This window comes from Citrus clementina, unplaced genomic scaffold (assembly GCF_000493195.1).
Source record: "Citrus clementina cultivar Clemenules unplaced genomic scaffold, Citrus_clementina_v1.0 scaffold_7, whole genome shotgun sequence".
In the NCBI taxonomy this organism is placed as follows: domain Eukaryota; kingdom Viridiplantae; phylum Streptophyta; class Magnoliopsida; order Sapindales; family Rutaceae; genus Citrus; species Citrus x clementina.
Window position 1 is genome coordinate 12318934 of NW_006262075.1, and position 15008 is coordinate 12333941.

At 36.0% G+C, this 15008-nt stretch overlaps 4 protein-coding genes across 5 annotated transcripts in view; 2 read left to right on the forward strand and 2 right to left on the reverse strand.

The window, feature by feature from the left end:
* Window positions 1-316: 316 nt before the first annotated feature.
* Window positions 317-4686, forward strand: LOC18036517 (probable disease resistance protein At5g63020). The gene is made up of 3 exons (XM_024180135.1): window positions 317-602; window positions 1617-4284; window positions 4543-4686. Exons 1-2 carry the CDS (start codon window positions 596-598, stop codon window positions 3770-3772), a joined length of 2163 nt encoding a protein of 720 aa, XP_024035903.1. The 5' UTR covers window positions 317-595; the 3' UTR covers window positions 3773-4284; window positions 4543-4686.
* Window positions 4687-5125: 439 nt separating this feature from the next.
* On the reverse strand, window positions 5126-8124 carry LOC18035746 (protein FAR1-RELATED SEQUENCE 6). 2 transcript variants are annotated; one of them, XM_006427328.2, is made up of 2 exons: window positions 7979-8124; window positions 5126-7317 (listed from the first exon to the last, which is right to left on the reverse strand). In XM_006427328.2, exon 2 carries the CDS (start codon window positions 7315-7317, stop codon window positions 5317-5319), a length of 2001 nt encoding a protein of 666 aa, XP_006427391.1. In that variant the 5' UTR covers window positions 7979-8124; the 3' UTR covers window positions 5126-5316. The 2 variants fall into 2 exon arrangements, with proteins under 2 accessions (XP_006427391.1, XP_024036782.1); XM_024181014.1 differs by having other exon boundaries at window positions 5126-7322.
* A 774-nt stretch (window positions 8125-8898) lies between these two features.
* Window positions 8899-12340, reverse strand: LOC112096705 (protein FAR1-RELATED SEQUENCE 8-like). The gene is made up of 2 exons (XM_024180044.1): window positions 12231-12340; window positions 8899-11243 (listed from the first exon to the last, which is right to left on the reverse strand). The coding sequence occupies exons 1-2, from the start codon at window positions 12297-12299 to the stop codon at window positions 9072-9074; spliced, it is 2241 nt and encodes a 746-aa protein (XP_024035812.1). The 5' UTR covers window positions 12300-12340; the 3' UTR covers window positions 8899-9071.
* A 1022-nt stretch (window positions 12341-13362) lies between these two features.
* The window catches only part of LOC18036514, a 4631-nt gene continuing 2985 nt past the window's right edge, over window positions 13363-15008 (forward strand). Inside the window, 2 exon segments of the mRNA XM_006427331.2 lie at window positions 13363-13686; window positions 14899-14973. Coding sequence (XP_006427394.2) covers window positions 13363-13686; window positions 14899-14973 — 399 coding nt within the window.

A 15008-nucleotide genomic window follows, 5' to 3' on the forward strand; every position in this document is an offset into this window, starting at 1 on the left:
TTTAATTACCGACTAACGCACCAATTAAACGAGGGAATACAAATTCATTTAGGTTGATTCTTGATTGATTAATTAGTAAAATATAAAGTTTGGTAATTCATGCTCGTACAACCACTCTCCCAAGTCGCAACTAAGAATTCAAGTCAAAAGAAGAATTGTTTCCCAAGCTAATTGCAAAAAGCTCCCTCACATTTTGTTTAATTACGAATTTAAAGAAAATTTCAAAACTTTAACAGACGAACCTGAATCTGTGGGTCAAATAGCTGATCGATGAATTTACAGTTTGACTTTTAAAAACGCGCGAATGACAAAAGTACTTTGATTTTGGCGGTCTTTAGGTCATTTATCAGTTTACAGTTGGACAGTTTTAAATGACAATATTATCCTTGAAACGATGATGTGGCGCGAAACTTTGCTTGCCTCCGGTAACCGAAGCCATGAACTTTATTTCAGATAGAACAAAGGAAATTTTCGAAGAGTCTTGGGTGGTTAACGCCGGTGGCGGTAATGACTTTCTTGAGTTTCATCAAACAGCTCACTAGCCGTTTGACGAAATGCCGCAAAGAGATGGAAGTGGTTACAAAAGCGGTGGCGTATGCAAGGTAAACTTTCTTTGTTTATCCAGCAATTTGAGTGATTGAATTGGAGCCGGAATCTTGTATTATATTGTTCGAAAAATGGGAAGGGTCCATCGATGTTGGGATTGGAGTCTAAATTTACTATCAAGTTTCCACTACTCTTGTAATTCTTTATCTATGCTTTATCTATTTGCTCTCCATATTTTCAAAAGAATCATATAGTTAAAAAAAAATTATAAAAAAAATCCTCTAGTAAACATCGATCAATCACCATATAAGTTGTTGAGCAAGTAGATTTTGCATAAACAAATACAAACTTTTGATATATAAAAGAATGCATGGAAAGAACATATCTTGACCGTACATGGGGTTATAATGTCCATATGTAAATAGTTGTGTTAAAGGCAATAGGGTCATAAGTCACCACCAACCGAAAAGAATTCTTGATTTTATTATGTTTTATTAATTTAATATGTAAGTACCATCCTTTACCTTCTTCTTTAAGTCTGTCCCAATCGAGCACATGTTAGATTCAGAGGAGGTCCCTGTTAGTTCTTGGAAATTTTCTTTCAGACTGTAATTCAACAAAACCTCAATAGAGGTTTCTGCAATTAGTCCTACTAGATTAATATATGTTTGCATCAAATAATTTATGTACAAGTGGTTATATAAAATTTAAGCATTTTCAACCTTAGTTGCATGCATTTTAGGGACAAAGTTTTGACTTCCTATTAGAATAATATGACAGGTATACATCTAAATGACAAGAAAAGTAAATGGGTTTATTTACTGTATTTGCAGAATCTTGAGGATTTGCATAATGGAAGTATGGAACTACATAACATTATTGTATAAAAACACATTTTGACTTCTGGGCTATATATGGTTTTCTCTTAGTAACCCTAGAAGAATAGTTCTTTCTTCCATTATCCTCATAATCTCATTCCTTTCTCCTTTTTGAAATCTTATACAAAACTATGGGAAACATTTTTGGAATTCAAATCTCATGTGATGGTGCTATTTGCTTTCGTTGCCTAGATTGCGCTCTCGGAAAAGCAGCGTACATAAGTGAGCTCGAAGATAATCTTGATGCATTGCTAACTGAACTGCAGAAGTTAATTGAAGCAAAGAATGATGTGATGACAAGAGTTGTCAATGCTGAACAACAACAACAATTGAGGCGATTGAACAAAGTGCAAGGGTGGCTTTCAAGGGTGGAAGGTGCAGAAACTGAAATTGGTGAATTAATAACAGATAGCACTCGAGAAATTCAGAAATTATGTCTTGGGGGCTACTGTTCCAAGAACTGCAAGTCAAGCTACAAGTTTGGCAAGAAAGTGGCTAAAAAGCTGCATCTTGTGGTCACTTTAATGGGTGAAGGAGCTTTTGAGCTGGTAGCTGAGAAGGTACCACTAGCTGCAGTGGATGCGAGGCCTGTTGAACCAACAATAGTGGGTTTGAACTCAACACTGGAAAAAGTTTGGAGATGCCTTGGAGAAGAAAGAGTTGGAATTATTGGTCTATATGGCATGGGCGGAGTCGGCAAGACTACCCTATTAGCCCAGATCAACAACAAATTCCTTGATACACCAAATGATTTCGATGTTGTGATTTGGGTAGTGGTGTCTAAAGACATGCAACTTGAGAGAATTCAAGAAAAGATTGGAGAAAGGATAGGTTTGCTTGAGAACAGAAGTCTTGAAGAGAGAGCCTCAGGTATCTTCAAGATCTTGAGCAAGAAGAAATTTCTGTTATTGTTGGATGATGTATGGGAAAGAATTGATTTAACCAAAGTGGGTATTCCTTTTCCTAGTAAAAATACATCCAAGGATGTTTTTACAACTCGTCTTGTTGATGTCTGTAGCCTAATGGGAGCTCAAAAGATTTTTAAGGTTGAGTGTTTGAGAGACAAAGAAGCCTGGGAACTGTTTCTAGATAAGGTTGGAGAAGAGACTCTTGACAGTCATCTTGATATTCCCAAGTTAGCCCATACTCTGGCCAAAGAGTGTGGTGGTTTGCCTCTTGCACTTATTACCACTGGTCTGGGTTGTAAGAAGTCACAGGAGGAATGGAGCTATGCAATTGAGATTTTAAGGAGATCAGCTTCTGAACTTCCAGGTATGGGGAAAGAGGTGTACCCTCTCTTAAAATTTAGTTATGATAGTTTATCTAGTGAAATCTTTAGATCTTGTCTCTTATACTGTAGTTTATTTCCAGAGGATTGTAAAATTGATAAAATTGAATTGATAGAGTGTTGGATTGGTGAGGGGTTTTTGAATGGATATGAAGGAGCTGAAGTACATAACCAAGGGTACTACATTATTGGAATTCTTGTTCATGCATGCTTGTTGGAAGAAGTAGGATCTGATCATGTAAGAATGCATGATGCAATTCGTGATATGACTTTGTGGATAGCGTGTGAAGTTGAGAAAGAGAAAGAAAACGTTCTGGTGTCTGCAGGAGCTCAACTAACTGCTGCACCAGAGGTTAGAAAATGGGAACAGAGGAGAAGGATATCATTAATGAGAAATAAAATTGAGAAGTTATCAGATACTCCTACATGCCCCCATCTTCTATCTTTGTTTCCTAATATCAACAGGTTAAAGACTATCGCCAGTGGTTTCTTTGATTTTATGCCTTCTCTTACAGTTCTAAACCTATCAAATAATGGTTTCCTGACCAAATTACCACCTGGAATTTCAAAATTGGTTTCACTACAATATCTTAATCTTTCAAAGACTTCCATCAGAGAGCTGCCAAAAGAGTTAAAGGCCTTGGTAAATCTTAAGTATTTGAACTTGGAGCACTCACGTTATCTCCACACGATTCCAAGGCAACTGATTTGTAGTTTTTCAATGTTACGTGTATTGAGAATGGTCAATTGTGGTTATTCTGACAAAATACCACTAGATAGCATTCTCTTCGGTGGTTGTGAATCGTTGGTCGAGGAATTGATTAGTTTGAAGCATCTAAATGTGTTAACCATTGCCTTAAAAAGTTTTTTTGCTCTCCAAAGGTTTTTGAGTTCCCATGAGTTACAAAATTGTACAAAATCTTTAAACCTTCGGTACTGTGATGATTCAAAGTCCTTCAATATATATTCCTTGGCAGATCTGAAGCATCTTGATAAACTAGATTTGATTTATTGTAGAAATTTGGAAGAGTTTAAGGTTAACTATAGCGAGATAGTTTGAAAAACACCAGAACCATACGGTTTCCGCAGCCTTCAGAAAGTGATGATAGACTTTTGCATAAAGTTGAGAGAAGTGACATGGCTTGTTTTTGCTCCAAATCTCAAGAGTATTCATATAGCAAATTGCCATTTTATGCAAGAAATAATTAGTGCTAGGAAATTGGGCGAAGTTCCGGAGTTGATTGGAAATCTAAAGCCTTTTGCAAAACTCCAATATCTTCACTTACGTGCCCTACCAAGTTTGAAGAGCATCTATTGGAATGCATTGCCTTCCCATATCTGGAAGAAATTGATGTATATGATTGCTCAGAGCTTAAGATGCTTCCATTCAATTCCAACAGCGTGAAGGAAAGTAAAATTATTGTTAGGGGGAAGGAACAGTGGGGGAAACAGCTGAAATGGGAGGATGAAGCTGCTCTAAATGCTTTTTCTCCTCATTGGAACACAGTTGAGCAGTTTGGCTGGCATTAACCTGAATGCAGATTTTGCAGATGAATTGGTATAACATTTCTGGTAAGAACTACTTTTTCCATTTATCATAAATTTGCATCACTTTTTTCTTCAAAAGTTATTTTTTTTTTAAACAAATATTTGTTAAAACATAAACAGTATTTTGATTGATGAGTTTGAAATTCAAGAATGTATCCAATAACATTTGAAGAAACTGTATTTTGAAAAGTGAGAAATGAAGAACCATTCCTCATCAAATTTCATTGATTAAATATATGTAATGGTTAAAGTTTGATACAAAATGAAGTATGGGATGTGCAGGGCTAAAGAAGCTCCCACTGGATTCAAACAGCAGAAAGGAACATAGGCTTGTCAACAGGGAGAGACGTCAGAAGAGTGGTGGAAAGAGCTTCGATGAGAGGATCTAGCCATTTAAAATGTCTTTTTTTCTTCCCTGTTTCAAAATGCATTTGGTGATTGAAATGAAAAAAAAAAAAAAAGTTTGTAATTCCCCTGTCACTAGGGATATGTTTTCACTGTTTGGTTTTTCAAATTAATAAATTGTAGTATAGCTTTTTTTTTTTTTTTTTTTTTTGGATCTGAAATTTACGTTACTGGTCTGGGTGATGATTGCTAGTTTCTTGAGCTCCCATGATTAGCTTGGCTATTAAACTGATCTTCTGAAATAAATGTTTATTTACATTTATTGTGAAGAAAAGGTTGGTGAATAAATGTGCACGAGTATATGAGTTTTTTATTTGCTTTCACTTGATGCGAGCTTTGCTACGTGAATTTCTAATATGCTTTCAAATCCACTCAAAATCCATCTTTTTCAAAACTCAGACCCCGAAATCCATCTTTTCTTGGTAAGAAAATTATTCAATTTTACAAGTTAAAACACTTCAGTAAAGTTATAACATGGTAAATAAGGGTAAATTACATAAAGGTTAACTTGATGGTGATTTCTTTGTATTTACCGAATTATCTAACATATGCAACATAACAACATACTGAAGACCTAAAATTGAAGTGAGGAAGGAACAAATGGGATGAGGGATTTTATTTACAAACACCCTTGCACCTCTACATTGTTAGTTATTCTTGTTTTTCTTCTACATCATGAACCCTATTCAACGACTCCTCAAAAGTTTGCAATGCAGCCTTGTAATGGTCCAGGTAGATCACCCCCTCCTCCACAACTTGCAATGCACTTCTATACAATTGATTAAACCATTGCACACGGTCAGTAGCATCAACATTATTGCAAACATGATCCGGAATATACAAGCGTTTGTAATCCTTCTTCCATCGTGACAAGATGTACTTAGACGGGATCTCCTCCACACCATTAAAGTTTAGCACACACAATGCATGCCGGCACAAATACCCGTAAAAGTTAAAGCAGCTACAAATGCAGCGAACCTCACCAGCTGTTCTATTGTACAGAACCTCAAAATCCCTAATTTCCCTCCTATTTCCTTCGCCCAAAACACGCTCCTTAACCAAGAATATGACAATTGGGCCATCAACGTGTAACTGAGTTGTACTAAAACATGAATACATCTCCTCCACCTCCAATTGAAACTTCTTGAATATCTCTCGAGTATATATTCTGGAAAGCTGCAACTCAAACGAGCATCTGGTTTTCAATGTGGGGCTAACAGATCTAGACTCAATATCTGCAAGATTTTCCTCCTTGTGCTTCTTCTGTAGAGCTAATTCATATTTATCAAGAAATTCTTTCAATGGAGTTTGCTTATGCACATACCTATCAAAGAATGGATTAAGGGTATCACCCGGCTGAGCAGCACACATTCCTGCAAAATAAGTATCTTTTAGGTAAACCGGAGCCCACTGAGCTCGATCTTCATATAAAGATCGAAGCCACTCATGATCAACAACTCCAAACCGCTGGACCATAAATCCCCAAGCTGCTTCAAATTCAATAACTTTCAGGGATTCATAAACTGCTTTAAACAGGGCCTTTCTAATTGCATCATAGTTGCGCAATCCCCCCAATTTTTCAGGAACTTTCTTCATGACATGAGATACACCAAAACGATGACGAGCTTTCGGGAACACCTCTACAATCGCACTCTGTAACACCTTGCACCTGTCTGTAATGATAGTTTGTGGACAGCGTCCAGAGGCACATGAAAGCCATGCTTTGAACAACCATTTGTATGACTCAGTTGTCTCACCAGCCAGCAGGCCACAACCCAGCAATACAGACTGGCCATGATGATTTATTCCAACAAATGCCACTAGTGGAATCTCAAATCTGCTCAACAGATATGTGTTGTCAATATAAATAACATCAGTGAAGTAAACACATGAAGCCCTGGACCTACCATCAATCCAGAACACATTCCTCAAATGCCCTTCATCGTTGAGATCCATCAAGTAAAAAAAGTTTGGATTGGTCAATTGCATGCGGCAGAAATAGTTATAAATGGCTTGCGAGTCACCTTTTTTAAGGTTCAACTGATTGGGACAGTTAGAATTCCTGACTTCTCTTTCAATTGCATTCAAGTTCCCATTTCCACCTGCATCAATTACAAGTGCTCTGTACAACTTAATTGTCCGTCCGTCTGCGTCAGAACTTGACAGTGACTTCTTTTTGGTGCCAGTGCCCATCTTCTTAATTGATCTGTAGACCTTAGCACCTAATGTGTGGTTATGTTCAAGGGTAACTTCAAGTACCCTCCATCTTTTGGAGTCCACTAATCTCATTCTTATCATTGCAGGACAACCAGTTCTTGTTTCTTTCCTCAAACGGTTTACATCTTTGATTCTTTTGAAACCCTGACTGCTGCAACAAAGTACTGCACCATACTTCTCCCTACTATTCCGTTTAAACCATGAATTCTTCACTCTAACACGAAAGCCCACTTCCTTAGCGTAGCAATTATAATAGTTATAAGCATCATCATATGATTCAAACTCCATTCCAACCGCAGGTGCGACAAATTCCTTTTTTCCTTCAATTACACCATTCTGACCATCAAAAACAACAGTTTCACCTTCTCCTTCTTTCTGACTCTCACTGCATTCACCGTCAGGCACTTGCTCACTGCTAAGAGGAGCTTCCTCCATCTGTACTATAAACCAAAACCCATATTAAACATGTACTGTCAAAGTAATACATCAAACAAACAATAGTGACACGAATGCCACAAAACCAAGGTGGCAACTCATTTTCACGTTAACTCAAACACACACTCACTCGCTCACTCATACACCAACAGATGCACGATAAAAGGTGAACAAAGCAAAACAATTCTGTGGTATGAATTTAGATTTTAGAGCTATGACAAGACCCTCTCATCTAAATATTCAATCCAGCAAACACTCAAAATCTAAGTATTCAATCTGCTAGTATGCAACCAGAAACAACTGCACAAAATTTAAAAGTAATTAAAAGCTTGGTCCAGAAAAATAACAATTAATTCAACCTAAATATAATTAGCTACAGCATTTGCATTAAACCAAATCAACCAACTAAAAGAATTAAAAGAACTCCGATCTTTTAGCAAGCTAATCTTAAGTAGTTATAATTTTATCACTAAAACTAAATTAATTTTTTAAGATATTATTACTCTGTTTGGTTAACACGAACTTATGAAGTAAAAAAACCGAAATTTCTTTCCTTTAATTTCCATTCACTTTCTCAGTGACCAAACAGACATAAAATCGAGAAATAAATATTTATTCTTGAAATTAAACCTAAGTACGAGAGAATTTTGAGTGCACTTACGGCAGCGTTTTACTCAGTGAGTGGAATCCGAGGAGAAGGATCCGGTGACCCGACAGATCACGGCGTCTGACTGACAAGCGGCGCTTGTTTGTTCGTTTTGTCAAAACAGATGGTGAGATGCTCGACGGGTGAGATTAGTGTCTCCCTTTTTGGAATCTGTCCGGTGACCTTTTTACATAAACCGTCCAGTTAATTTGGCCTTTGCGCCATGTCAGCAGTCCAGGTAGGAAAATAGTTTCTGTTATTTTTTATGTTCTTTTATAAGTTTTTTTTTTTTTCGATGTAACCAAATGATTTAGAAAAACTTTGTTACAACATTACTAAATCATCGAAAATTACCATTTTTCATTGTAATCCGTTTGTAATTGTTAATAATCCTATGGCGAATTAGTAAATTATTAATGAGAATTATCATTAAATTATTTACAAAATACTGAAGATCCTCGATACTATTTGAGATTATTATCATCAATTGACAATTAATTGATTCAAATGGCAATTTTTGCATGTACATTTAATTAGACAAAATTAAGTTCAACGGAAAACTGTGGTTGCTAGTTAATTTAATTGATACAGGGAGCATAATCTTATATCTCGCTCACACGAGTGGCCATTTTAGAAGAAAATAAAATAAGATAAAAAAAACAAACATCAACTAAGACACAAGCGTATCCCAAACTGATTGTGGAGGTCAGCATTCTTACTGCGAATGAGCTACTGAGCTGCAGCATTGCTACTTTGTGTTTTTAGCCACGGCAGCTTCAAGTCTATATACATCCTGCAACATTCATCATTTAGGAGGCACTACACATTGCAAAAGAAATAAGTCCAACCATTCTACCTGTAAAATTGAAACTTTCTTCCAGCTTTTTATCAATCAACAATTGACAGAAAAGCAAAGATATTTGGGTTATTGTGAAAAGGTGCAATACTAGTCTCTATATTTGCCAGGAAAAAAAAAATTATTGTGATACATTGTAAATGCTACAAGAGTTACAATGCGGCATGTGTACGTACAGATTGAAAGAGTTTGGCAGATCCGAAGGTAAAATTCTAAATGCTACAAAGAGTTATATACATTTCTATCTTCATATTATACATGCTTATCTGCTACAAGACGGACCTTATTTAGAGATTCTTTAAATGCTTGCCAAGCAACCATATGATGATCTGGAGAAATCATCCCTTCCTCGACAACTTGCATTGCTCGTTTGTACAAATGATCGAACCACTGAACTGGGTTACTGGTATCGATATTATTGGACCCAAGATCTGGTACATAGAGGCGCTTGAAGTCTTTCCTCCATCGTGGCAAAATATACTGAAATGGAATTTCCTCAACGCCATTGTAATTTAGGATGCATAGGGCATGCCGGCATAGAAACCCACTGAAGTTGAAGCAACTGCAAATACATCGAACTTCTGCTCCTTGTTTATCGTACATTACTTCAATGTTCCTAACATTTGTAAGATTTCCCTCATCCAGACGCTCTTTAATAATGTATGTTACAAGTGGCCCATTAGCATGAACTTGTGTTATGTTAAAGCAAGAGGACATCATCACCACCTCATGTTGGAACTTCCTGAATATCTCATTCGTGTAGACTTTAGAAAGTTGCAACTCATAATAGCACGGTGTGCTCAGCATGGGACTTGAATTTCTTGACTCCAAATCATCAAGCGCTTCCTTTTTACGTTTCTTTTCCAGGACCAATTCATACAAGTCAAAAACTTCTTTCAAAGAAGTCTGCTGACGCACATAACCATCAAAAAATAGAATCATGGATTCTTCCTTTTGGAACTTGGACATTCCAGCAAAAAATGTGTCTTTTGAGTACACTGGAGCCCATCTCTCTCGATCTTCATACAATGCTCGGAGCCACTCATGATCAGCAATTCCAAAATGCTGGGTCATACCTTCCCAGGCCATTTCAAATTCGTCCACCTTTAAAGAGTCATATACAGTCCTGTACAATGCCATTTGAAATGCCTCAGATTCCTCCAAACCCCCAAACTTTTGAAGAATGCTATGCACAACATGTGACAAACAAAGACGATGGTGAGCCCTAGGAAAAACCTCTGCAATTGCACTTTGCATAACTTTGCACTGGCTTGTTATGATAGTTTGTGGAGGACGACCTAACATACAAGTGAGCCATGCCCTAAATAACCAAATATACGTCTCAAATGTCTCATCTGCAAGCAAACCACAACCTAACAAAATAGACTGACCATGATGATTTACTCCAACAAATGCTATGAGTGGGATCTCATGTTTATTTGATAAGCACGTTGTGTCAAATGCAACCACATCACCAAAGAAACCATATGCAGCCCTAGACCGAGAGTCTATCCAAAACACATTCCTCAAATGCCCTTCATCATTGAGATCCATCAAGTACACAAAATTTGGATCAGTCAGCTGAACCCTAGAGAAAAAATTATAAATGACCTGTGCATCACCCTTTTTAAGCTTCAAGCATTTGGACCTGTCTACATGATTAGTGATTTCCCCTTCATTTGAATATGAGCTCCCGTAACCGACTGAATCCACAACAGGTGTTCGATACAACTTGATTGTTCGTACCTCTACATCAACAGCAGGCTCCACCTTCCTTTTACTCCCAGCCTCCATCTTCTTATGTGACTTCGAATTTTGTGCTCTTTCAGGATCAAATAAGTGATTGTGATCAAGCTTGACTTCATCCACCCTCCATCTGTTAGATTCCACTAATCTCAACCTTATCATAGCAAGACAACCAGTCCTTGTTTCCTTGCGACGACTGTTTGCTTCTTTAATCGTTTTAAAACCCTCACAGTTGCAGCAAAGCACTGCACCACGTTTCTCTTTGCTATTACGTTTTGTCCACGATGATTTCACCCGGATAGCGAATCCTAGTTCTTTAGCATAGCAATTATAATAATTATAAGCATCATCATAAGATTCAAACTCCATGCCCACAACAGGTGGGGAATATCCATTTCCTGCAGATGTATGCTGAGCATCAACTGGAGTTCTATCATCTCTATCATTACCATAGTCGTTACTTTTGCTGTCAAGGATTTGCTTGCTGTCACTATCATAGTCATTGCCTTCAATCTCAAGGCCATCACTTTCTATCTCTAGTTCATTGCCTTCAATACCAAGGTCATTGCCTTCAAGGTCAAGATCATTGCTATCAATCCCTAGGTCACTACCTTCAATATCAAGGTCATTGCATTCATCCTCAAACAGTTGCCCACTATTTTGAGAGCCTTCTTCTATCTGAAATAATAAACAGGGGACAAATATCAATTAAGCAGTTACCAAACTAAAGACCATATCAATACCCATGATCTCTGAAACTTAAGGTCCCAAGATTTATACTACTCTGCAACACACAACCACAAAAGTGATTGCGACAAAGCCATGCCCATAATATGCTAATCCTCAACCCAGACCACATATCAGAATAAAAAAATTTATCAAACCTCTCAAAATCCTCCAAACTACAAAGCAAAGCTTATTGATTACCTCAATAATCATCCACTATAAGGTGGCGCAGAGAAATGTTATTACAGAACAGAATTGAGGTGATGTGGCTTTCAATCCACAGCCATTATAGAATGGAATCACTAACTGTTAAACATTAGTTGCCAGGTAAAAGTTTACAAACACTTTAGCTAGGCACAATAGTTACAGACATCCCCTTCATTTTCTGCCCAAAAGGTACATGTAGGTCTAATACAAATCCTGCATTCATTTCACACTTTTGATCATTTGGCATTCCTTTTTGTCAAAATAGCAAGCAAGCCCGACTTGCATGTAATTACACGTATTGAACCAGCTATTCCACATTAGGAAAACGAAAAATTAGAAAACTAACTACTCCCTCATAGAGCACCTTAACTGTAACTAAAGTTACTAAATCACTCAATAGTCACTCATCTTGCTCACATGAGCCCTCAACAATCTTATTCATCAATCCAAACACTAACAAAACCCTTTAATTAAAAAGGTTTCAGCTAATAAATACCCAAAATACTGTAAATTAGTTCACAAAACAGTGCTTAAACACCAAAAAAAGGGGATAAAAATCAAGGCTTTAAGCATTTTAATTTCTTTAATTCACGTTTCCAATATTTCCACAGATTCAATTCAAACACGAACATCAAATCATGAAAACGAAACAAGAACAATCTCACAAAAGAAAAGCTGGGAATTCAAAACAGTTACAGAGCGGAAATAGAGGAGAATCAAAAGTTGACTTACGGTGATGTGGAGGTTAGGGTTCGGTGACAGTGAACCGGCGCCGGGGGAAAACGCGTTATCGCCGTTCATGCCTCGCTTGCGGTCCGTCTGTCCAAGTCTGTGACGTTAGTTTTCCAGTAATCAGGTGAAAAAAATTGTTTTGGGATTCGGTCCTTTCATTAATTAGTATTTACAAATTAGGAGTTTTTTGAAAAAAATGTAAAAGTGTGGGAGGTTTTTGGGAATATACGAAGTTATTGTAAAAAATTATTTTATCTTAATCTGTGTAAGGCTCCATTTGGTACAGCTTATTAAATAGAGCTTATAACAGTAGAGCTTATAGCAGTAGAGCCTATACCAATAGAGTTTTTGGACAAAAAGTCATTCGGTTTTTGGTTGTTAATAAAAAAAATATTTTTGAACCATTAAACTGTGTGATATTTTTTTATATTATATATTTTTAAAAAAGCTCTATAACCTCCACTCCCAAAAGCTCAAATTTTGGATTTTTGTTAGTAGAGGTAAATTAGCTTATTTAAGATAAAAAAAAACTCTACTAAAAAAATGACCAAACACCATAAATTTTTTTAAAAAGTACTTATATAATTAAATAAGCATTTATGACTTTTAAATAAGTCATACCAAACAAGCACTAAGTGTAACTTAATCCAAAAAATTAAAAAATTGAATTAATAATATAAAAATAATATTTTATTAATTAATTATCTTATATATCTAAAATAATTAATTGTTAAATTATAAATGTTATATATTGGAAAATTCTTAATATGTTAAAATTCTTAAAATAATTTTGTGACATAATAATTAATTAACAGAGATGAAATAATAAAAATATTAAATAAAAATTAATTGTCAAAAAAATTAGATAGATTTATCAAAATAATCAAACATTAAAATAAAAATATTCCTTATTTACATCTAATAACTACTAATCACAATTTCTTAAAAAGTAAACACAACGAGCACCAAATTGCATGCGAACAGTGAGAATTCTTGAGAATAAGAGCGTGGTTTAGAAAACGCGAAAAATTAAAACCACATAAATTCAGTTACGGAGTACGTTAATTCGGTTAAAATGAACGGTCTCTAGTCTCTACTCCACACTCTCCGCACACATTCATCACAAAAGCTAATGGCTTCTTGGACTCTCTTCTCTCCACCCTGTTCTCCGGTCACTCTCCCAACCTCCTCCGCCGCCAAAACCAACGCCGCCAGTAACAACAAATGCTACTGCTTCTGGAGAAGCAGCAGTAGTGAGAAAAAGAGAGCAATAAGAAGAATTATAACCAAGGCTACTGAAGAAGGTGAAAGCAGTAGTAGTAGTAGTGGAAGCAAAGATGAGGAAACCCCAGGTTTCAACCCTTTTGGGTTTGTGAATAACAACCCTTCTAGCCGAAGCGCCATTCAGCTCCCCGATTTGCCCGCTGATGATGGAAATGTCGGCCAAATGATCTCTGTATGTCACTGTTTTGATTCTTCACTTTAATCTTGTCAATGTTGTTATGCATATATAGAGAGTGAGAGAGGAGACCATCTCTAATGCAGCGCCCTAATTTTTTTTTCATGCATATGCACTTTTAAACCATAGTGTTTAAGAGAACTGTCTTAAACTATACGATTTAAGATCCTGTCCATATTAAAAAAGTAAGAGTGCCTGTACTGAGAATGATTATATATATATATAGTGTTGATTTGATATAGAATCCTGAACTTTATTAAAATCTAAAAAAACTATCAAGTCATATGATATTACACCATTAAGGCATATTAATAGCTTTCTTAGATTTTAATAAATTTAGGATCCTGAATTAGAACATTTCTAAGTTATTAACTCATATGATTTAGTAGCATTAATGTAATATGCCATTATATTATTAAACCATATGGCTTAATAGCTTCCTCGGACTTTAACAAATGATCCTGGATTGGAATATATATACATATATAGTTTGATTAACAGGTTATATATGTACATCTATTTTTGCTCGTGCTTGTGCGAAAGGGTCTGATCTATTTAATAAAGTTAATTGGTGTGATAGTTTAATTTTGTTATGATGTTTGTGCTCAGGGTGTCTAACTTGGTCCTTTCAAGAGGATGAAGGAGTTGTTTTTGGTAGAATTTAGAGATATGGGTACTTAACATGCACCTGTATTTCAATTTTATTTAATTGTTTTTTTTTCTTTTAGTCGAAACCTAGAGTGGGATGAGAAACTAAACTGTAGTGGTAGAATAATGAAAATTTTACTGTATGAATCAACTCCAGGTTAGTTGATTGTCTTGCCTATGCGTTTTTGACAGTTACCGTGGTATTTAGTAATTGCTAGATGGTGCATGATGGCTTTATTTATTTATTTATTTATTTATTTATTTATTTATGGGGTTAAAAAATTAATAGGATTTATGAAACTAACCTTGTTTTTATGCAACAAAAAGGGCGTGAATTCTGTTATATATATGACAAGTTTGGTTGTCAATTTTAAAAATAAGCATGCTGCGGGTTTAGGATTGGAAAACATCCTCAGAAATTTTATGTTCTTGTATGTTTATGTAGGTTTCAAGTGAACATGTTTTCTTACAAGAGATATTAACATTTAGCGTCTATTTGATTGCCTTTCACATGGATCTAAAGATTGATAAAATCATAACATATCTGCTTTTCAATTCAAGAGGATTGAGAATAAGGGACGGGAGTATGGCTCATACATCAAATCTGGGGAATATAGATGGTTTGTGAGAGAGACAGTACCTGCTATAAAGCACACTAACCGTTAAGGCAG

Coding starts and splice junctions, on each gene's coding strand:
- LOC112096705 (XM_024180044.1), bottom strand. CDS start 12,299: ATGAACGGCGATAACGCGTTTTCCCCCGGCGCCGGTTCACTGTCACCG. Junction 11,244..12,230: donor ACCCTAACCTCCACATCACC/GTAAGTCAACTT, acceptor TTATTATTTCAG/ATAGAAGAAGGCTCTCAAAA.
- LOC18035746 (XM_006427328.2), bottom strand. CDS start 7,317: ATGGAGGAAGCTCCTCTTAGCAGTGAGCAAGTGCCTGACGGTGAATGC.